The sequence below is a fragment of the Mus caroli genome, unplaced genomic scaffold, assembly GCF_978045245.1.
Source record: "Mus caroli unplaced genomic scaffold, Mus_caroli_1 scaffold_12, whole genome shotgun sequence".
In the NCBI taxonomy this organism is placed as follows: domain Eukaryota; kingdom Metazoa; phylum Chordata; class Mammalia; order Rodentia; family Muridae; genus Mus; species Mus caroli.
The window spans coordinates 57421033-57443789 of record NW_028227267.1 but is presented as its reverse complement, the minus strand read 5'-3'; the positions used below and the strand labels follow the sequence as shown (position 1 = coordinate 57443789).

The window sequence follows — 22757 nt, the reverse complement described above, 5'->3', positions numbered from 1 at the left end:
AAACACTAAAATATTTTTTGAGCATCCTGTCCCATGCCGGAACTATGCCAGGGCATAGGATAGACACATTTCAGGAGTGGCCTGGTGAGGAAGGTGATGCTGCCAGCCAGTGGTTTCTAGGGTCAGCTGCATTTGGTACAGTGTGGTCCACTTGACCTAGTGAAGAAGTTTCTATTAGGTTGGGTTTTTTTGTTTGTTTGTTTGTTTGTTTTGTTTTGTTTTGGTTTTTGGTTTTTTTGCAAACTATGAAGCTGATTGTGCTGCAAAAACAGGTTAAATGATTGGCAAGTTGGCTGGAAAACCTGGAGGTGGGAAAAGTGTGTACACAGACAGGCATTGTCAGAAGCACAGAGGCTATCAAAGGCCAGTGGAGAGAAGGATTAAGGTATGTAAATGGGTTAGATATCTGTCTGCTGCTCACAGAGGCCAGAAGAGGACACTGGATCCACCGGACATGGAGTTATGGATAGCTATGGGCTGCCACTTGAATGCTGGCAACCAAACTGGGTCTTCTGCAAAACTAGTAAATGCTCTTAACTGCTGAACTATCCATTTAATGCTTCAGCCCCAAATGCCAATCTTCTATTATCCCTCTTGTGTGCTGATTCACCATTGCTCACAGAATACTGAAATCCTACAGATGACAAGCAAGCAGTGATGTCTGCCCCTAGCTATCAGCCTCTCCCTGGCCCTGTTAGTGGAGGATAGGCTAGTTACAGGAGTGCATTGCTTTTCCTGCCACTGTGATTAAAAATAAAACACGGACAGAAGCAATCTAAGAGATTTAGCAAACTAAGAGCTTTGGCTCTTAGTCCGTGGGCAGTCAGTCATGGCAGGGGCTGAAGGCAGCTAGTGGCATGCATTCATAGTCAGGTAGAGTGAGGCTTGCTGGTGCTTACCTTGTTTCTCTTTCTAGTCAGCCCAGGACCCACCCTAAGGAACAGGTCCACAGGTAAGGCATGCCTTCCCACCTTAACTAACAACTAAACTTAATCAGAGTCTAGTCTCCCAGTTCATCTTAAGTCCTGTCAAATACACAACCATCACCAAAAGAATTGTGAGAAAATTTGATAGAGAAAATGGAGTTGAGAAATACACTGACCATATCGAAGAGTAATTGGTTTTTTTGTTACTGGACTGGCTCTGCTCTCTTAGCAGTTCTTGGATTGGACAGCTGGTATTTGTCAGATCCTGTAATAGGTGCCCAGGATCACACACCAGACACACCAGTCACAGCCTCTGCTCTGTGGAGTTTGTATTCTAGGGTAAGGCAGTCGTAATAAAGGGTAAAAAGATAATTTCTGCAGATGTTATCTGCCACCAATAAAAGAGTACAAGAAGTGGCTGGAAGAAGTTTTTTTTTTTAACTTATGCCAGCAATCTTCGACTTTGCTAAAGTACACATAACAAAGTTCACTCTCCTAGCCAGCCATTTTTAAAGGTACATAGTTCAGCAGTGCTCAGTTGGCTTCCCGCCATAGAGGCAACCTGCAGAAATGCCCTCTATTGCAAAGTTGAGATTAACTCAACTAAACAACTGCCTTCCCCTTTCCCAGAATCCACCCCACCATCCCGAATCCTAGTGGTTGCCAGGCAAGTGCTGTGCAGCTGAGGCATGGCCCCAGAGGAGGCATACAGCATTTGAGTTTTGAGGGTTAAGTATCAGAAATAGGGTCAGCCATTTGCATGGAATTTAAAAGCCTGGAGGAGTGGGAGCATGGTGATACCTGCCTGGGGTTGCTGCCCTTATGAGGTCGAGGCAGGAAGATTATAACCTTGAATTCGACCAGCCTGGGCTGCATACTGAGTAGCTAGACTGCTCAAACACAATGGTTGAAAGGCCTATAGGCCGATAATGACTTCGCTTGAGCCTCCTTGACAAGACTTGGTAAGCATCTTTAGAACCTTTTGTCTCAATATTTACCATCTCCGGACAAAAAATCCCCACCGTTTGGACTTCACTTTGTTGAGCCTCGTTAGATGTCAGACTTACTGTATCTTTTGGAGGCAGTTAATATGTAAAGCATGAACCTGGCTGGGTCCAGGAACCATCAGGACGGAATGGGCTGCACCGCCCGACGGGGCAATGGGCCGGAAGGCCGGCCCCTCGGAGGCCCGCCCACGAGAAGCTCCGCCCACGAGAGGCTAGCTCGCAGGCTCCCCGCTCGCCGTGGTGTGCTGTGGAACCATGGGGGAGCATTGGGCGCTGGGCCCGGAGGCAGGCTCCTCCTTGCTGTTGTGCTCAGTGCTGCTGGCCATAGGGTGCGCTCTGGGCCTGCGCCTGGGCCGCGGGCGGAGCGCGGTGGAGCGTTGGGTGCTCGCCTGGCTCTGCTACGACGCACTGGTTCACTTCGTGCTGGTAAGTGTCGCCCCGTCGCAGCCTGCCTCGGGGCTCCGCCCAAGAGAGGAGGGATGGGAGCCCGCAGCCCTGATGTCTCTGGCGGCCTGATGGTGCAACCTTTGGCCTAGATGGATTCCTCAGTTCAAACCGAGCGCCCTACTCCTCAGGTGTTGCCTGGTTTATCAAACGAATTGAAAATGGAGAATCAAACTGAGAATTGTTAGAGGAATTTCTCCTCCTCCCTTGAAACTTTAACTTTCGTAGGTCAGACATATCTAGAAATCCATTTCTTGTAGGTTTCCTAATTTTGCAAAATATAGGTTTTTAAAGTATGTCCATAAAATTTTCTAAATTTCTTTGATATGTTATCTTCCTTTTCATCCCTAATTTTATAAATTTGGGTCTTCTGTCTTTTGGTTAGTTAGGCAAAGGATTTGTCAAGCTTATGAATCTTTTGTAAGAATCAACTTGAGTTTTATTGATTCTTTTTTGTTATTGTTCTTATATTAATTATGCCTTGCTTTTTTTTTTTTAAAAATTATTTATTTATTATATGTAAGTACACTGTAGCTGTCTTCAGACATTCCAGAAGAGGGCATCAGATTTCATTACAGATGGTTGTGAACCACCATGTGGTTGCTGGGATTTGAACTCAGGACCTTTGGAAGAGCAGTCAGCACTCTTAACTGCTGAGCCATATCACCAGCCCCTATGCCTTGCTTTTAATTAGATCTTCCAATCTATTGTTTTGAATTTTGGATTTTTCCTGCCTTTTCAAACTCATTAAGGTGCATCATTAAGTGATTTATTCAGGGTTTCTGACTTTTTTTTTTTTTTTAAACTGTGGGCACTGAGAGCTATAACATTCCCTCATAGGAATTTTCATTTACTTCTGAGGTCTTTTTTTTTTTTTTAAGCGTCCCTTGATTTATTCAACTGCCTATTTATTCTCCAATAATCTGTTGTTCAATCTTCTTTAGTCTATGTATTTCTGGTTTAATGTTCTCAAGATACAGGCAGAATACAGTCAGATTCTGTGTTGAGTGGCCTCTAGCCCAGCTTGCAGTAGAGGTCCTCTTCTCCTCTGGAATCTCATGACGCAGGTTTCTAATGTCTTCCTATCTCTCAGTAACCTTATCTTCCAGCCTGGTACCAGACTGTCCTGTGAAGCTCTTCGTAGAACACTGTAGAGCTTTTCTAGCCCAAAGTTTCAAACTGTTCACATTCTTACAACTCAGTTCCCAAGGCCAAGAACCTCACGGTCAGGTTTACCAAGTTTAGTTACTTGTTGCTGCAACAAAATCCTGACAAAAGAAATTGAAGGAAGGAAGGCTTTGTTTTGACTGGCAAGAGCAGGCAGCAGCTGCACACTGAGGGTCCACAGTCAGGAAGCAGTAGATACTGTCTCCTGTATTTAGCCCATGCCCCAGGAATGGTACCACTCACATGTAGAGAGGGTCTTTTCACCTCAGGTAACCTAGTATAGATAACCCCTGACATGGACGGGTTTCCATGGTGATCATAGATCCCATCTAATTGATGGTTGATGGTCAAGATTAAACATAACCTGGCCATCAAATTCACCTAAAATAAGGTGACTAATTTTCTTTTTTTATTTACTTGTTGGCGGGGGTTGTAGAGGCATACAGCTGCCATACCATTGCATATGGGGAGTAGTTGACAGGGTCAGTTCTGTCTGTCTTTCCCACTGTTGGGTTTTGGGAATCAAACTCAGGTTGTTAGATTTGGCAAAGGGCCTTTATCCACTGAGCCATCTCCACGTTCCCTCACTCCACTTTAGAAATCGCCAGTGCAACTGCACATAGGCAGTTCTGGCGTCTTACTCCCTCCTGGCCTTTAAAATTATAATCTTAAATACTTTTTTATTTTTTTGGACAAAATCTGACTTACTCTCCATCTGAACAGACCTGCAGCTAATCTCCATAATCTTACAAAGAAAACACAGAGCTGGCCATCATTTAGCTCTGAGTATTACAAGCTAAATGAGTATAATGCCAAGTGTTTGCGCAAAGATGAGATTCTCTATTTCCTAAGAGTTAATGTGTACCCTTATTTTCCTCAAAGCCTGTGTGTAAAGAATTGATTTTTAAGCAACCACTTGAGTACACATAATCCCCCTGAAGAACAAAGGCAGTAAAACAGGTAGTGTGTGTGTGTGTTATCCCAGCACTCGGGAGGCAGAGGCAGGCAGATGAGAATTCCAAAGTTCTCTTTGGTTACATAGTAAATTCAAAGCCAACATGGCCTACATGAGACCCTGTGCCAAAAATAAACAAACAAAACCCAGGTCCCTCTGAACAGAAAATACATACCTAGAACAGTCCAGAAGTATAAAAGTATAAAGATTCTCAAAAAATGTATTTGTCGGGACTGAAGAGATGGCTCAGCGGTTAAGAGCACTGATTGCTCTTCCAGGACGTCCTGAGTTCAAGTCCCAGCAACCACATGGTGGCTCAACCATCTGTAATGGGATCTGATGCCCTCTTCTGGTGTGTCTGAAGACAGTGACAGTGTACTCACATATATAAAATAAATAATTAAAAAAAAAAAGTATTTGTTCACCACCCAGTTTAAGTTGACTTCTCAAGCACAGATACATGTCACATGACACAGGCCTCCTTCCATTCATAGAACCTTGAGGCCTGGCCTGATGCGTGGAATTCGTCTTCCCTGACCCTCTCAGCCCCCTTCAGATCTGGAGGAAGCCTCCTATAGAGCCTGTGGTGGTTGCCTCTGAAGGGCTCTTCTGTGATGGCCCTGCCTTAGCTTTTCCCACCTAAGTTATACCTTTCTCCACAGATGGAAGTGACCACTCACAAGCACCACAAGCTACTTGATTGACACCTTAATCTCTCTGAAACTGAGACTAATTGTTCAAAACCTAATCTAAGAACTCTACATTAATGAACATTCTTTTTTGCTGTTACTAACAATGCTTTGGGCAGTGTCTTTAGACACCAACCTCAGAGGTTCAGTGGGGAGGACCCTTGAATTAGCAGTGAGGTCTGTAAGGAACACGTACTTGGCTGGATTAGTTTTGGCTAGCAGTTTGCTGCAAGGGCAGTCAAAAATATGGGATGTGTTGGTACTATGAAGAAGAACCTTGAGCTCTGAATGCCCCCACTCTCGGCACTTGAGCTGCCTTCATTACCTCTCTAAACCTCCCAAGTTTGTTTCCTGCCACCAAACCAAGAGCTTGCCTCTGAGACAGAGGTTTTTGGTTTTCTTGGTTTTTTTTTTTGTTGTTGTTGTTGGTTTTTTTGTTTGTTTGTTTTTTGTTTTGTTTTGTTTTGGTTTGGTTTGGTTTTTCGAGACAGGGTTTCTCTGTATAGCCCTGGCTGTCCTGGAACTCACTCTGTAGACCAGGCTGGCCTCGAACTCAGAAATCCACCAGCCTCTGCCTCCCGAATGCTGGGATTAAAAATGGAGCCATCTCCCCAGCCCTGAGACAGAGGTTTAAACTGAGGGCAGTTCACCTCAAGCGTCTAACTAGAGTATGCCGAATAATTGTGAACATCAGCCTGGCTGGATTCAAAATTTCCTGGAGATGTGTAGAGCTCAACTCCGTGTGTATCTGTGAAGGCATCTCTAGAAGGGTTAACTTGGAAAGGCTGCCTTAGATAAAGTGGTACCATCCTGAAGGCTAGGGGCTGGAGTATGGGGACACAGGAGGGAGCTGGAGGCACAGTCTCTGCTGCTTGGTCACCTTGCTGTGATCTGTTCTGCTCAGCCACACCCATGGGATCTCAAAAGAGATCTTCCTAAAGTCACCTAAGATAAGTGTCACAGTTGTGAAAAGTCTTAATAGAAGTTGGTCAATATGGCCTCCAGCACTGAGCCAGCCCAGTGTGGCTAGAATGAAAGGCAGCAGGTGTCCCACGATGCACAGCTGCGTGTGAAGAAAAGAAGGTGCTTTGGTACATCGCTTTCTCCTGTCACTGAGAGCAGGTGGGTGCAGGGTTTCCTGCAGATGAGCACGGCCGCCTAGATATGGCCAGAAGCTGAGGCAGGAGGCTCATGCCTAGGTGTGGGCAAAATCCAACAGAGATCAGACAAGGAAGCTGCTAGTGGTCTGGCTGAGAAGGGAGCTGGGTTGACAGGGAATACGCATGGCTGTTATGTGGTGGGAAGGATTTGAATAAGCGCAGTGTGGCTGATGTTACAGCATTCCCTATTTTGGGGTTTTGACCATTCCTTCAGGCTTGGAATCCCCAAAGCTCTTACCGTTTCCTAATGACTGGAGCAGTCAGGTTAAAGCATTTTGGCTTTTGCCATGTTCCCAAAGCAGCTTGGGAACAACTTCAGAGCAATAAAGGTAAAGATGGTATCTTAGTTAGGGTTTTACTGCTGTGGTGACACATCATGACCAAGAATTCTTAGAAAGGCCAACATTTAATTGGGTCTGGCTTACAGGTTCTGAGGTTCAGTCCGTTATCATCAAGGCAGGAAGCTCGGCAGTGTCCAGGCAGGAGCTTGGAGTTCTACATCTTCATCCAAAGGAAGCCCAGAGCAGACTGGCTTGGAGGAGGGTCTCAAAGCCCACCCCCACAGTGACACACTCCTTCCAACAAGACCACACCTACTCCAACAAGGCCACACCTCCTAATAGTGCCACTCCCTGGACCAAGCAAATTCAAACCACCACAGATGGTAAAGAGAAGTTATAATGGTGGGGTCCCGAGGCCCCAGAAGCCAAGTCTTTCTCTGAACTTCTGCCTTCCTTGCACAGGCTCCTTTTACTCTTAAAGGCAGGCATTAGAGACTTGAAATTCTCTTCTCCAAGGTGGGTCATAGAAGCAGAGCGAACACACATACCCTTGCCCTTGCCCTGCCTCTCTTTCCTGAAGCTGACCATTATACTGGTCTGGCCTCCATCTCTGGAAGAAGCCAGGAAGAATCTGAAAACAGGCCTTGCTGGGTGTTCCCCACTGTAGCCACTGATTTTCTGTGTTTTGTTTGCACCAGGGCCAGGAAATCCCAGTGAACTAGAGACTTGGTAGAGTAATTGACTATCATGCTTGAAGTCCTGATTTCATCCCCAGCACCCCATAAAAAACAGATGTGGTAGTATATGCCTGGGATACCAGCACTGGGGAGTCAGACGCAGGATGATTGCCACAAGTTCAAAGCCAGAGTGGTCTACATAGTGAGTTCAAGGCCAGCCAAGGATAGGTAAAGACTGTTAGGATGAATGTTCACCATCACAAAGCCTAAAATCACATGGAAGATGACCTTCTGGGTATGCATGTATGGAATTGTCCTGATTGTGCGAGTTGATTCGGGAAGGTTAATGGGTGCTGGTGGACATAAAAAAGCCACATCACCCACAGTGACACACCTACTCCAACAAGGCCACACACACTCGAAGAGGGCCACACCTTCTAAGAGTGCCACTCCCTGGGCCGAACATATACAAACCCTCACAAGGGGTGAGTGTGAGAAGCAGCAAAAGGAAAAGCAGGCTGGTGGAGAAAAGCAGTGGAGTTGTGGTAGGAGGAGGGGGGGAGTGTGGGAGAGCAAGAAGCAGGTTCAGACAGGAAGGGGCTGAGCTTGGTGAAGTTGGGAAGTGTGAGCAGGAAGGGAAGGGCGGGATGAGGAAGTGTCACCTAGCAACAATAGCTGTCTGCTGGTTGAGAGTCAGAATTCGGTCCTTTTATGTGTCCCTTGCTACCCTGGCGATGGACTGGAATCTGCTATCTCATCCTTTGATCAGCCTTTGAGGGTTTTGTTCCTAGCATACATGTTCCTGCAGCGCTCTGTTTAGACTTGATCTTCGGGATAGAGGGCAGCTGTCTCAGGGAGCCTGGGTTTCGTTTGCAGCGTGCATGCTCCTTAAAGTTTGTCTGTGTGTCAGGTGTTAACCTTTTGCCAGTTACCGACACCAGCTGTCTCTCACCTGATGCTGCTAGAATGTTGATCACTGACTCTCCCGCCTAAAGTGTCTGTCTTTACTGACTGATAAACCATTGGCTTCCTAGGCTGCCTGCAGTTTCCTGGCACTGCCACCTTTGCCTCATTTGATACAAGGTCTAGTCAATGAGTAGGTATGGGGCTTTGGCTGTGAAGCCCAGTAGCTAAGTTTCCAGCCCTGGGTTGAGCACTCAGTGATTCTGTCCATTTTGATTGTCTGGATCGGCAGCCCTTTGACTGAGTAGAATTCAGTTGTCTCTAACATCATGAACTATGTCACCTATGGACAGCAATGGTTGTCTGGGGCTGAGTGTCAGAATCCTGTCCTTTTATGTGTACAGATATTTGAAAGACACTTCAGATGCCAAGAGAATCTAAGTTTCTCCTTCCAAAATAGCTTACACTTTCTCCTGACAGCAGAAACAACATGCATGTGTCTGTTTCGCCCTGGCTACCATGAAACTTAGACCCACACAGCAGAGGTTGTCTGCACGGATGGCTCCCTCCAACCCCTGAGCTAGATTTTCTTCCCCCCTTTGACTAAAAATTATAAATTCATTTAAATGTTTTTGCTGCCGTTGACATAAAATCTTTTCCGTTTTTTTTTTTTTTTTTTTTTTTAAATGTGACAGGGTTTTACTATGTAGTCCTGGCTGACCTAGAACTTGCTATGTAGAGCAGGCTGGCCTTGAACTCACAGGGATCTGCCTGCCTCTGCCCCTGAGTGCTGGAACTAAATGCTTATACCCCATATCCAGTGTTTTGTTTTTTAAAAAGGAATTTGGAGCCTTCAGAAACGCTGCTTATTCTTCTGGGCATGGTGATGTCTGTGAACTTGGGAGGTGGAAGCAGGAGAATCAGGGGTTCAAGGACATCCTCAGCTGCAGAGCAAGTTTGAGGTCACTCTAGACTGCATGAAACCCTGTCTCTGTAAAAACAAACAGGCTAGAAAGATGGCACAGCAGTTAAAAGCACTGGCTGCTTTTGCAAAAGACCCAGGTTTGATTCCAGGCACCCACACAGCAGCTCACAACCATTTTTAACTCCAGTTTTAAAGGATTTGATGCCCTCTTTTGGCCATTCTGTATACCAGGCACGTGGTATACAGACGCAGATGCAGGCAAAACACCATGCACATAAAAGATAAAATAATAATAACCATGTTTTGTTTATCATTTCTTTTGTTTTTGAAGTTCTGATTACATCATCTCCAAATTCTTTCCTCCCAGAAAGCCATCCCTTATATCCCTCCTCCCTTCCTTCCAAATTCATGATCTCTTTTTACATTAGCAGTTGTTACATGCATATCTGTATACATGTATCTGTAAATACATTTACTTGTGTGTATGGCTTTAGGGCTGAGCATTTGGTATTAGATAATCAATTGGTTTGTTCTTCCCTGAGGAAGATGATTTCGCTCCCTCTCAGCATTCTTTAGTCGCCTGTGTTTTGTGTAGGGTTGAGGTCTTGTGGCCTTTCCCTCATCCACTTCAGCATGCCCTTGTTGTCGTATTTATTCAGCTTGTGTTCAGGCAGTCGTGTTGGTGAGACTTTATAGGTGTAGCTTCAGACATTCCTAGGAAACCCAGCCTCAAACCAAAAATCAATCAACCAATAAATTAAGCCACAAAGCAAGCACAATGGAATCCCTGTGGTTTTGCTTCTAGACATGGTGTCTGCCTCTGCAGACCAGCTGTGTAGCCCAGGTTAGTTTCAGACTCACATTGCTAGCTGCTGTTCTTCTTGCCACCCTCCCGCCTCCTACCTGCTGTAGGTTCTCTTTAACCACGGGTCAGCCGGGTGTGGTGGCACACACCTTTAGATCCAGCACTTGGAAGGCAGAGAGAGGCAGGTGGATCTCTGAGAGTTCAAGACCAGCCTGGTTTACAGAGTGAGTGCAGGACAGCCAGAGCTACGTAGTAAGAACCTGTCTTGAAGGAAGGAAGGAAGGAAGGAAGGAAGGAAGGAAGGAAGGAAACCCAGGGTTAGTTACTAACCATTCCTTCACCATTTGAGTAGGCAGGCTCTGGGGCATGGGGGTGAAAAGAAGAATATGAGATGTGGGTACAACAGGTGCACACTTGAATCACTGTGTTACCCTCTGCCTACTAGGAAGCTTCAGGCAGGACCCTTCCTGTAATGAAGAGGATAAGGGAGGATAGAAACTCCTGTTCTCTGTTTCCTCATCCACGGGCTGCCTCACTTGCTTTCTGTTGCTGTTGTACTCTAACCAAAAGCCGGAGGGAAGGAAAGGGTTTATGTCACCTTCTACCCCCAGGCCACAGTCCATCCTGGAGGGAAGTCAGACAGGAACTCCAGGTGGCAACCATGTGGAAGGCTGCCCTGCTACCCCACATGCCAGCATAACACATCGTGGGCTAGCTAGCTATCTTTCTTTCTTTTTTTTCTTTCCAATTTTTTATTAGGTATTTTCTTCATTTACATTTCAAATGCTATCCCGAAATTCCCCTATACCCTTCCCCCACTTCCCCTACCCACGCACTCCCACTTCTTGGCCCTGGTGTTCCCCTGTACTGGGGCATATAAAGTTTGCAAGACCAAGGGGCCTCTCTTCCCAATGATGGCCGACTAGGCCATCTTCTGCTACATATGCAGCTAGAGACACAAGCTATGGGGGTACTTGTTAGTTCATATTGTTGTTCCACCTAGAGGGTTGCAGATCAGCTCCTTGGGTACTTTCTCTGGCTCCTCCATTGGGGGCCCTGTGGGCTAGCTTTCTTATACATATCTCCACCTGCTTGGCAGGACAGTGCTTCCTGCAGTAAGCTGGGCTCTCCCAGATCATCAGTCCAGACGATCCCTTAGAGTCATGGCTACAGGCCAATCTGATATGGGCAGTTCCTCAATTGAAACTCCTTCACTACTGGCTTTATCATGGAGACAGCTGAAGCTAACTAGCACATCCATAAAACCCTGGAACTAGCTGTTCTCCTCAGAGGGTTACTGGAAACCCAGGAGTCATGGGGCTCATGCTTAAAATCTTAGTGCATGACTGAGACTGGAGGATTTTGAGATGGAGGCTAGCTCCAGCCACAAATCGAAACCCTGTCTCTAAACAACCACAAATGGTTAAAAGGATTAAATTCCAGTGATTTCAAGGCGTGTTTTTCAAACCTGACCGTGCACATAAGTCACCCTGGGATTGGCTGAGATTCTGTACTTGTGCAAGCTCCCAGATGTTTCCCAGATCCAGGGTTCTTGCTGCAAGGACATAGGGTACCTGGCACTTCCTTAGCCGTAGACATTGCAGTCCCCTCTGTCTGCATCCCCCATCAGCTGGCCTCTGCCCTTTGCATTATGTTCCTGCATCAGACAGCCTTAAGCTCTGTGTCCTGTTCCAGCGAGCTCCCAGGCTTGCCCTCCAGTCCTTAACAGCAGAACAGCTGTCTCAGCAGAAATGAGGATTGTCTCAGACAGGACAGATGTTCTCACGTCCTAAATCCAACACTAAGCTGAGTGTCTCGGGGACAGCAGAACTGGTGTGACTGACTCCGTAGGAACCATCACTATCCACTGGTTAATGTCCGGTGACATCTGTCTGCTGGGACTGGGAAAGACTCCATCAGAGCAGAGTGGTCATGTCAGCAGAGAGTGGCAGCTTGTAGTGGGCTTACATTAAGCCATAAAGCCAGGGGGAGGGGCTGCAGCAGTTGGTCCTTCTTCCAGCAAATAGTGGTGCAGACTATAGCCATGACAGGGGAAAACCCAGTGTGATTAGGCTGAGACCCGTTGGTGGGATTGATGAAGAACTAGTGCATGTCACGTATGGTCACTTGAGGGTCCACTCTCACCCCACCTCAATCTCCAGTAAGTTTTCAGTGCTACATTGTTTGTGGTTGGGCCGAGTATGTGTACATTAGTATAGCCTCTGCAGTGAGCCTGGGTTTATCATTTGTGTTTGTCCCAAGTTCTTTCATGGTCAGAGCAGGCCAGGCTCAAGTCACAGAACCTTCCAGAGATACCATCTGGAAGAGGTAACATCTAATGGGAAGTTCTTGGGTCATCGTGGAGTATGGTATCCCTCATGACAGCTCACACAAGAGTCTTGCTGTAAAAAGACCAGGCCTGGTTTGAGATGCGATTTTCTGTCCACCATTCTCCTCCATCCACCCGTAGCCAAGCCATCCAGACTCTCAACCACTGAGATGCTGAGTTGAAGAACATCTTTTTTCCTCTGAAATTAGCCCCTCTCAGATGTTCTGCTGGGATAATGAAAAGCTGACTGACGGGTTGGGAAGCAGGTGTGTGGTTGCAGGGAAGGGTTGCCAGTCCTTAGCCTTGCTATTTGGCTTCAAGACATTCAGTGGCACGACCACTGTTTAGAAGGATCTAGTGCTCTCAGGTATAAAGTAGTCCTACCAAGAATAGTTGCTTTAAAAGAGCACCCTGGCTCCTGCCTCACCTGGCTTCCTCTCTTACCATGTGATCTCCCCACTTCATGCACACTCCCACCAGAAAGCCAACCACTGGGCTGAGCTGCAGCCAGAGGGCTGTGGTGTCTTGGACCTTCAGAGCCGATTGTGAGCTAAATAAATCTCTTCTATACAATACCCAGCTTATTTTGTTATAGGAACAGAAAGCTGAGTACCAAGCAGTGATATGTGTATTTTTAAGCTTTTACATTCTTAGCAAAAAGTTGAAAAGATTCAAGATGGGCAAAGGATAGACATCTCGGTGAAGAAGATACCCAGATGGTCAACCTGCACATGCAGAGGGGCTCAACATTACCAGTCATTAAGGAATTACAAGTCAAAATCCACAAGATACCACTTCCCACCCACAAAATGACTATTCTAAAACAGCAGCAGCAATAAACACAACAGATGTTCCCTAGCAAGTAGAGAAATTGCTGGTAGAAGCAGTCACCTCAGGTGTTTCCCTTGGTCTTGGTGGCAACTTGGAGAGATGACAGTGTGTTATCACAACTTGGGTGTAGGTGTTGATGCAGTCTGCTAATCTTGGGTTATTCAAGATAAGATCGCAGGGTATCCCAGGGTAGCCTAAAGGGTTATCTGACTTCCAAACGAGTCATGCCCCACAGGTGGAGAACCACTGCCCTAGTACATTCACTACCTCACTCAGCTAGCCCACTAATCATAGGATTCTCAGCTTTACGTGCGTACGTGTGTGTGTGTGTGTGTGTGTGTGTGTGTGTGTGTGTGTGGTGTCTGGCCTTTAATTCACAGTATAGCCCACACTGGCATTGAACTTGTGTACAAGTATTTGCGGCTACCATGCCTGGGCTAAATCTCCTGTGAAGAAAATGCATTTTGGATTGACTTGAACAAAGCACACTTACTAGTTACGTGACCCAAGAAGAATGTTGAAAAAAAACAAAAAAGCATGAAGCTTCCTTCCAAGCCCATGTTAACAGACATGAGAGTAGAAAAAGAGCTGAATGACACCAAGAGATAAGCATGAAAGTCAGAGAAAGACAGTCCCTGTGGGATGAACTGAGACGCCCCTCACTGGCAAGGCCCACATACAAAGCAAACTAATGCAGCCTGATCTAGAGGCACTCAAGAAGGGAAGGACCTTCCACCTATAACTTGAGCACTCAGTGACACACAGCTGGATCAGTAAAGAAAAACCATCTGTCATCCACCTCCTTGAACACTGCCGCTCCAAGCACAGTGGCAATGGCTTTTGAGTGGCCTTTCCGAGTTTAGAATCCAGATCCAGGATGAGAATGTAATCTGTCTGCATCGTCGTCCATGTTAGCAAGCAAAATGGGCAGAAGTTGGCCGTGGGAAGCTGGGATGAGAGTATGGGAACATGGGGACTGAGGGGCTCTTGTGCTCTTAGAAGGGCCTACACTACACAGATGAATGGGTGGGCAGACGCTTCCAGTCCATTACTGAAGTCACACATTTGGTTAATAAATGGAAAAATGCTATACCTATGTCTCATAAATGATTTTTTTTCAACAACTAGCATTAGAAAATCAGAGATGTGTTCTTATATAGAAAAAAAAAAGTGAGGTTTCTGCACAAGAAGAGCTCCATTGTTGTATGAAATAGAGTAAGCCGAGCCGGGCGTGGTGGGGCACACCTTTAATCCCAGCACTCGGGAGGCAGAGGCAGGTGGATTTCTGAGTTTGAGGCCAACCTGGTCTACAAAGTGAGTTCCAGGACAGCCAGGGCTATACAGAGAAACCCTGTCTTGAAAAAACAACAACAACAAAAAAAAAAAAAAAAAAAAAAACAAAAAAGAAATAGAGTAAGCCCGGATTTACTGCTGGGAGACCTAAGATGGGGTATGCATGAGAAACGTTACAGTGTGAACAGGGTGAAGAAGTAGGTACCTCCAGAAGTGATGAAACAGGGTACCAAAAGAAGGTAGAGGGGATGCAGAGAGCTTAAATGTCTTATGAGGAAAAGCTATCAACCTGCAGTAAAAATTGTCCAGAGAACCAACATCCCATCAGATATACCAGTGCGTTCTAGCTGTTTGGCTTCTGGAAACGTGGGCAAAGAATCCCTTCCATGATGAGGGAATACTAAGATGCCTGCAGACATGCTGATCGCTAAATGTCCAAAGAAAGCCTGTACACGTTTTAAGGCCTCCCTAAATTTGCCCTTACGTAGCATAGGAAGGGCCTCAACTCTGCCAGAGACATTTGCTGGCCACATCATGTGTTTTATTTTTAAGGTTAAAAGAATAAACTGCTAGGAGATCCTTCTCCAAGATTTAAGATTTTTAGAATAACCTAGAACTGATTTTTTTTTTCTGTACAATAGTCAAGCACTCTCTGTGTAAAATTTTGACTTGTTTTTCCTACATAAGAACATACCTCTCATTTTATAATGCTAGTCATTACAAAGTACATTTATTATAAGGTTTGGATATGTTCATTTCCCAATCTGGGTAGCCTCCAGAAATGATGTGGTCCTCCAGGATGCTGGCCAAACTATGGACGGCTTCCAGAGGGGAGGAGGGCTACTGCCATGCTTTGCTGTGTCTGCTGTGCCACCCTGTGGTGGCGAGACTAAACAGAGCCTGTCTCCCTTTTCTTCTCTCTAGGAAGGCGCTTTTGTCTACTTGTCTATAGTAGGAAATGTTGCAGATTCCCAAGGCTTGATTGCATCTTTATGTAAGTAATTAAAAACATTTGCATTTGAAATGTCTGAGGAAATTAATGGCAAGAATGGCTGTCAATTAACCGAATGTCTGCATCACATATTGTGTGATTCCATTTACACGTCCTGTCCAGAAGAGGTGAATCTTTAGAGACGGATAACAAATTAGTGGTTGCCTGGGACTGGGGATGAGGGTGGGGATGAGGGGGACAGGGGATGACTGCTGGTGGGCGTGGCTTTCTCTTTGAAATGTTCTCCCTTAGATTGTGTCTATTCAAATCTGTGAATGTTCTAAAATTGGGATTGTATGCCTTGTGAATTACATCTCGGCAAAGCTATATATTAAACAGTGTGTATACAGCTGGGTGTGGCTCAGTGGCAAAGTACTTGCCTGCCATGTGTGGACCCCTGTGCAACACTAAAACAAAGAAGATCGAAAGGCCTGCAGTGTTTAAACTAGGTGCTTCCCCTATAGATTGTCTATATAAATTTACTTTTAAGAAATTTGTTCTTGCCAGGCAGTGGTGGCTCACGCCTTTAATCCCGGCACTTGGGAAGCAGAGGCGGGCGGATTTCTGAGTTCGAGGCCAGCCTGGTCTACAGAATGAGTTCCAGGTCAGCCAGGGCTATACAGAGAAACCCTGTTTTGAAAAACAAACAAAAAACAAACAACCCCCCCCCCAAAAAAAAAGAAGAAGAAGAAAGAAATCAATTCTTATTCAGTATCCTCAGAGGCCAGACGACGGCGTCAGCTCTGCTGGAGTTGAATTACAGGTAGTGTGAGACGCCCGTGTGGAGCTGCCCGTGTCGAGATGCTGGGAGCAGAACTCAGGTCTGAGAAAAGCACATACACTCTTAACTACTGAGCCATTTCTCCGGCCCACAGTTTACTTTTGATTGTATGCTTATACCTGTCTTCTTCTAGATAATTCTCCAAAAGTCCTCCTGCCCTGTAGAGCTGTCAAGTGGTTTTCCCAGTTTCTTAACACTCAATGTAAATCAACCAACATTTACTCAACTAATTACCGATACGGTTAAGTCAGTGAGCCAGACACCAGCATCTCTGTTACTTGCCTTCGGGTCTTTCTTTTTCCTTATTTTATTATTTTACTCTGCTTTTATTTTATCTTGATTTATTTATAGAGTGTCTAGGTGTGTGGTATATGCAAGTATATGTGGGTGTGTGCTTTATGTTCTTATTTTATTTCTTTTATGACTTTAATTTTTTATTTATTTATTCTCTGTGTGTGTGTGCATGCATGCGTGTGCATGTGTGCATGCCCATGAAGGACAGGGGACATGTTTTGTGAGTTGGTTCTCTCCTTCCAACACATGGTCCCCTGGAATCAGACTCAGGTTGCCTGCCAGACTTGGTGACAGGGGCCCTTAAAGGCTGAGCCATCTCGCCAGTCCTAATTTATGATTTTATTTTATTATCTTATCCTTTAGTACTGAAGATGGAGCTTCCTGATCACTTGTGTTGTTAAGTGTGTACTGAGTTCCTGATCACTTGTGTTAAGTGCGTACTGAGTTCCTGATTGCTTGTGTTGTTAAGTGTGTTCTGAGTTCCTGACTGCTTGTGTCCTTAAGTGTGAACTGGGTTCCTGATCGCTTGGGTTGTTACTCGTGAGCTGCATTCCTTTGCCATGTCACCCAGCCCTGTTGTGTTTTCATCATGCCCTGAAATCACGTGCTCACACAAAGGTCTGGGTGGACACTCTTTTTTTTTTTTTTTAAGATTTATTTATTTATTATATATAAGTACACTGTAGCTGTCTTCAGACACTCCAGAAGAGGGTGCCAGATCTTGTTACGGATGGTTGTGAGCCACCATGTGGTTGCTGGGATTTGAACTCTGGACCTTCGGAAGAGCAGTCGGGTGCTCTTACCCACTGAGCCATCTCGCCAGCCCCTGGGTGGACACTCTTATTCACTATCAGCGTTAGAAAATGTCTAAAGAATCGAACTGTCTCAGTTCAGCCATTACTTCAGAACACAAAATGTGTCCTCTTTGGTCCCTTCAGGCCTGTGCTGCGGACAGGCAGGGATCTGAGCCCCTTTGGCCAGAGTCTTGCTCCAAAGCTTCTGGGGGAAATGTCTGTATTAAACTTCGCTTCAGGTTGGCTGAAAAGTATTGAGGCTTGAGGACCCCGCCTGAGCCACTGCCCTCCTCATGTGTGTTCAATGGTCCCCTTTCTGAGAAGCCAGGCTGCAGCTCCCTCCCTGGCTACCCTGCTTTGGGCATCACTGAAAGGGAACAGCCCAGGTGTGGCCCAAGTCCATGAAAAGATGATTGACAGGCCCTTCTTACATCACTGCCTTTAGGTGAACTGCCCTTTATTATGAAATCGAATGCTAGGCTGGCCACCTCCTGGCCTTGGCTCCGGCTGTGGGACACCTTCCTCCCTCCTGGATGGCAGACCAAGCAGGCAGCAGAGGCGGGGCTAAGGAAGCCTCCTCCTACCATGACCTTGCCTCCTTTCCCTCTGAACCTCTGCCTCCTGCAGTTGTGAGTCACAAAATAAATGGAATTGATGGGAGCCCCCATTCTTAACCCAGTCACCCCCTGTGATGAACTGAAGATTCGTTATTTTGTTTGTCAGCAATCCTGCTGGTACACACCTCTAACCCCAGCACTGGGGAGGGTAAGGCAGGAGGATTGCTAGTTGGAGATCAGGCTGGGCTACATAATAACACTATCTGAAAAAACACAAAGGGCTGGGCATATAGCTTGGCTGCCAGGCGAGTGCTTGACTAGCCTTCAGAAAACAGTAGGTTTGGTCCCCAGATCAAACCACAGCAGTGGCACTAAAAACAATAAGTAAATTTAAAACTTACTCGCCCTGACATGCAGTAAACCTGGAGGGCGCCCAGTATTTCCATAGAGAAGAGTTTCTAGCCATCAGCCTCTTGATTATGGAGATCAGACACCGTGCTTGTTCCTGTGGAGTGGGCTGTAGAGTTGTCTGATGAGTCCGAGTCCTTCGAGTTCTCTTAGGGGATCAACCTCACCCCACCCTGTTCCTACCAAGCCCACCGGTAGGTACGGTGCTGGGGTTTACTGTCTTCCCAGATGCAGTCTTCATGGGTCCCTGCTTAGTGCAGTGGCCTCCTCCCTGAGCTGGGGTAGATGTCACAGTGGCAGGTCCAGAGTCAGGCACCTTCCTGACAGCAGGGTGAGGAGGGTGAAGAATCATCAGGGCGTCTTCCTGGGTCTCATTTTTTAATCTAAGCATCACTTTTGTCCTTCCTAGTGTGAGCCTCTTTCAGACAGCCCTTATGGCCTCTGTGGCTACATTCTCAAGGCCCAGCAGAGACAGCCCCCATAAGACCAAAAAAATACTTGTTAGATAAGGGGCTGGACCCATGCTTCAGTGATTAAGGGTACTGGCTGCTCTTCCAGAGGATCTGGGTCAATTCTTAGCCCCCTTGTAGTGACTCACAACCATCTATAATCCAGTCCTGTGAGATCCGCACCATCTTCTGGCCACCACCAGGTACCAGGCATGCACAGGGTGTACACACATACATGCAGGCCCAACACCCAGACACATAAAATATATATATAATAATCAAAAAGAATGGATAGAGATGGTGGTTTGAGGTTTCTGTTTTTAATGTCTAAGCCTTCACGAATCTCTTCCCTCCTAAAGCATTGACATTTTATGAAAATGATCTTCCTAGATTTTGGATACCTCAATTGGTTTGTTTTACCTCTTATTTATACATTTATATTTAGGGATTTTTTTTTCTTTTCTTTTCAATACTGCCTTGCTTTCTACTTACTACAGTTATTTCTGAACATGGCAGATGGCTTGCCAAAATCTAATGGTGTGTGTGGCCTTACATGGTGACTCCTCACCTGTGTGGCCCTTCCCTTAAAATAGCCTTTCTTGAGAGACCTTAGTCACTAGTCCCAAGGCATCCTGTCTCTGGCCACGATTAGATGAGAGCTCCCAACTGCTCTGATCACTCAGACATCAGAGCTCATGTCTAACCAGTTATACCTTCTCAGTGTCACATGCGGGCATGCCTGAAGGGAGAGAGGTGGAGACATCCACTCTTTTACTTTCAACATTTGAGTTCCAGATCAGCTTCTACAACTTTTATCATTTAAAAATTAATCAGGCTCACTTTGGCAGCACATACACTAAAATAGGAGCCATGCAGAGATTAGCCTGGCCACTGTTCAAGGATCATGTGCAAATTCAAGAAGCATTCCATGAAAATTAACAAAATAAATAGGGGTTGAAGTGGCAACTCATGGTTAAGGGCACTTGGTCTTCTTACAGAAAACCTGAGTTCAGTTCCCAGCAGTCATACTGGGCAGTTCACAATCACCTGTAACTCAGCTCCAGTGTACCGAGCGCCTTGTATAAACTCCAAATGGAGCAAGAACCTTACCTAAGTCCTGAAATGCTAAACTGCCAGAGAGAGCTGTAGGGAAAACAAGTCAGGATAAAGACACGGGCAAGGGTTTTCTGAACAGACATCCAACAACACAGGAAATAATAGCGAGAACTGGCAAATGGGATTGTGTGAAGTTTAAATATTTCTACTGTGAGAGAGTGAGGAGAGGAGAGAAGGAAAGAAGGAAAAGGTGCTTCATGAATTTGCACCAGCCATACCTCCCATACAGATTAATAACTAGAATCTATAAAGAACTCAAAAGAGTAGGCATCAGAATCAAAGCACCCAATCAATCAATCAATGGGCAAATACCGTGTCTCTGTAAATCTAGATGACAAGCTAGATATTGCCGGAACGCAGAACGTTGCTGCTTAGAGGAGGAAAGAGAGCCACAGAAAGGGGGACCAGAGAGGGCGGTGGGGCGGTGAGCGTGGACAGAGCCACTCATGTGCTTGTCTGCAACTGTCATGATGCAGACCATTAGTCTGCACACTGCCTAAAAACCTAACAAGAAACGTTTGCCAGTTGAGAGACTAAGCGTGGGTGTCTTTCTGTCTTCAGGGAAAGAGTATGGCAAGGCTGACACAAGATGGCTGTATTCTGATCCGACCGTTGTGTCTTTGGAAATCCTGACTGTTGTCCTGGATGGGCTCCTGGCATTGGTCCTCATTTATGCCATAGTCAAGGAGAAATATTACAGGTAAGTCCGATCCCGTCCAGCAAGAAGGGGGACATTAGCTGCCCAAGTGACATTTGGATGAAGTTGCAAGCACATTTGTCCACAAGACAAAGCTTTACATAAGACTTAAGACAAGATTTATCGTGAAATCTCAGCTAGGAAAGAGTGCTCCCAGCTTCTGAGCCCTTTTCTCCACCACTTTTAAGAGGATTGGCAGTAACAGTGAACTTTTCTTGGTTCCTTTGCTGTTATTTTGGCCCCATGACTACAATTGCAGACACGTTACAAATTTACGTATGTGTTGTCTCAAACAATGGTTGACTGTGAGTCGGGCACAGGAAATGAAGCCCCTTTATCAGCAAATTTCATTTACTCTCCATGGTCCCTTTTGAGGAAGGATTGTTGTCACCTTTTGCAACAGGTGAAACTGACTGGTGACAAGAGTCATACCCAGGTCTCTTGGAAGGTCCGAGGTGACCTCACTAGGTCCTCTTGAGAACAGTGCAGGGGACAGAGCAGTGTTGCTTCCCCAAGGAAAGATAGTGCCTTCACGGTCTAGGCTGACATGGCCCATCAAAGAAGCACCACACCGGAGCCTACAAACTGCTGTGGTGAGACTTGGTGCTGCTCTAGAGAAAAGCTGCTGTAATTCCGAGTTCCAAGCTGTGCCTGTTTCATCTCATGTTTCCTCCCCGCAGGCACTTTGTACAGATTGTCCTGTGCGTGTGTGAACTCTATGGCTGCTGGATGACTTTCTTCCCCGAGTGGCTCGTCGGAAGCCCCAGCCTCAACACCAGCAGCTGGCTCTACCTCTGGGTCTATTTGGTGTTTTTTAATGGCCTGTGGGTTCTGATCCCAGGCCTGCTGCTGTGGCAGTCATGGGTAGAACTGAAGAAGAGAGATTCCCAAGAGGCTAATTTAGCAAAGAAGCATAAATAAATTCTCAGAGCAACCCATTCTGACGATCTGCTTTCCGAGTCAGAATCGACCAGACATTCCGATCTGTGCTTCCTTTTCTACAGTGTTTTGAAGCAGCCATTACAGATGGGCTGGAAGGAGGCAAACTTAGCTGTTTGTTTTGGTTCTTTGATTAAATGATGATATGAAGAGAACTTGGGGTGTGACTTAGTAGTGTTGTGCTTGTCTAGCGTCACAAGGCCCTGAGTTGTTCCCTTAACACGACTAGGGGCTGCTGAGTACATTCTCACAAGATCATATTTAATGAGACGCTCAATCATGGCTGGCAGGCTAGTTATGCCGTGTTAATAAGTGAGTGTCACAGATACTGTAAGGAGTAGTACCAAAAAAACGAAAACCAAAAGACAAAAATCAAAACCCTTTTTGCTTCAGCGTTTATTCTTCTCCGTGGTCTCTTGGGGTTAGTGATGGAAACCAAAAGCAAAGGGAGTTGGTTCTGTGCTATGCTCGTATTGTTTCAAATTTGTGTGCCCAACAGAGAACAATAGTGGTAATCTGGAGTAGTGGCGTCCAGGTGTACTTGGGAAGCTGAGGCTGGTGGGGGGCTTGAGGCTACTCGGGTCGATATTGTAATATTCATTTGAAAGAAGCAGAGGAGGGAGAATCCATGTAAAGGGCAGAGGGTGGGACTATGGCAACACACAAGAACCAAAAAATGTGGTAAATCTTAACAGTACAACTATAAGATAAATTCCAGAAGATTCCATGAAGTGCAGTTTGTGCCTTAACAGTCTGGGTGGCTGGGGGGTGGGGGGGCGCAAGCTTGCTGTCTGACCTGTACCAAGATGGGGCAGGATCATGCTGGGTTTCAAACCCGGGTTCCAGGAAGTGACTGCCATGGTTCTCTTACAGGTGGGAGAGGGTACTCACAATACTACCCACCCCTCTGCTCAGGAGAGCACCCACACCTGGATCCACGCCCGCTTCGTGGTAGTGGGCACTGGAGCCGGGCCACTCACTCTCTTGCCAGTCTGGCTGCTGGTCCAATTTAGGTCTCTCCTCCCCTTCATCTCTTATTCTTCTTGGTCGTTTTCTTAAACGTATGAAAGCCAGTGTCTCCAGCATGCTAGGCAACCACTCCAGACTTGCTACCCACAATCCTCCTGCCTCTACCTTCCAGGTGCTGAGATTGAGGCAAATGCCCAAGCTGCAGTCCTAAGTTTGGGTCTTGAACGTGTTGCTCATCAGCCAGTGTTGCTGAAGCAGGAGAGGCGGCCTTAGGTGGGGCCTGTGAGGAAGTTGACACACTGGGATATGCGCTTGAAGGGATGTCAAGCCCCGCCCCTCTGTTCTTTAACTTTCCTGCTGCCATGAAGTA

The 22757-nt window shown here is 46.2% G+C and overlaps 1 protein-coding gene and 1 non-coding gene across 2 annotated transcripts; both read left to right on the top strand.

Moving 5' to 3' along the window:
- Positions 1-2116: 2116 nt before the first annotated feature.
- Positions 2117-21573, top strand: Ebpl (EBP like). Its single transcript, XM_021182117.3, has 4 exons — positions 2117-2359; positions 15317-15386; positions 20344-20482; positions 21160-21573. Exons 1-4 carry the CDS (start codon positions 2189-2191, stop codon positions 21398-21400), a joined length of 621 nt encoding a protein of 206 aa, XP_021037776.1. The 5' UTR covers positions 2117-2188; the 3' UTR covers positions 21401-21573.
- On the top strand, positions 19499-19602 carry LOC147001896 (U6 spliceosomal RNA). Its single transcript, XR_015044776.1, has one exon. It is a non-coding gene; the product is annotated as a U6 spliceosomal RNA (small nuclear RNA).
- Positions 21574-22757: the final 1184 nt, after the last annotated feature.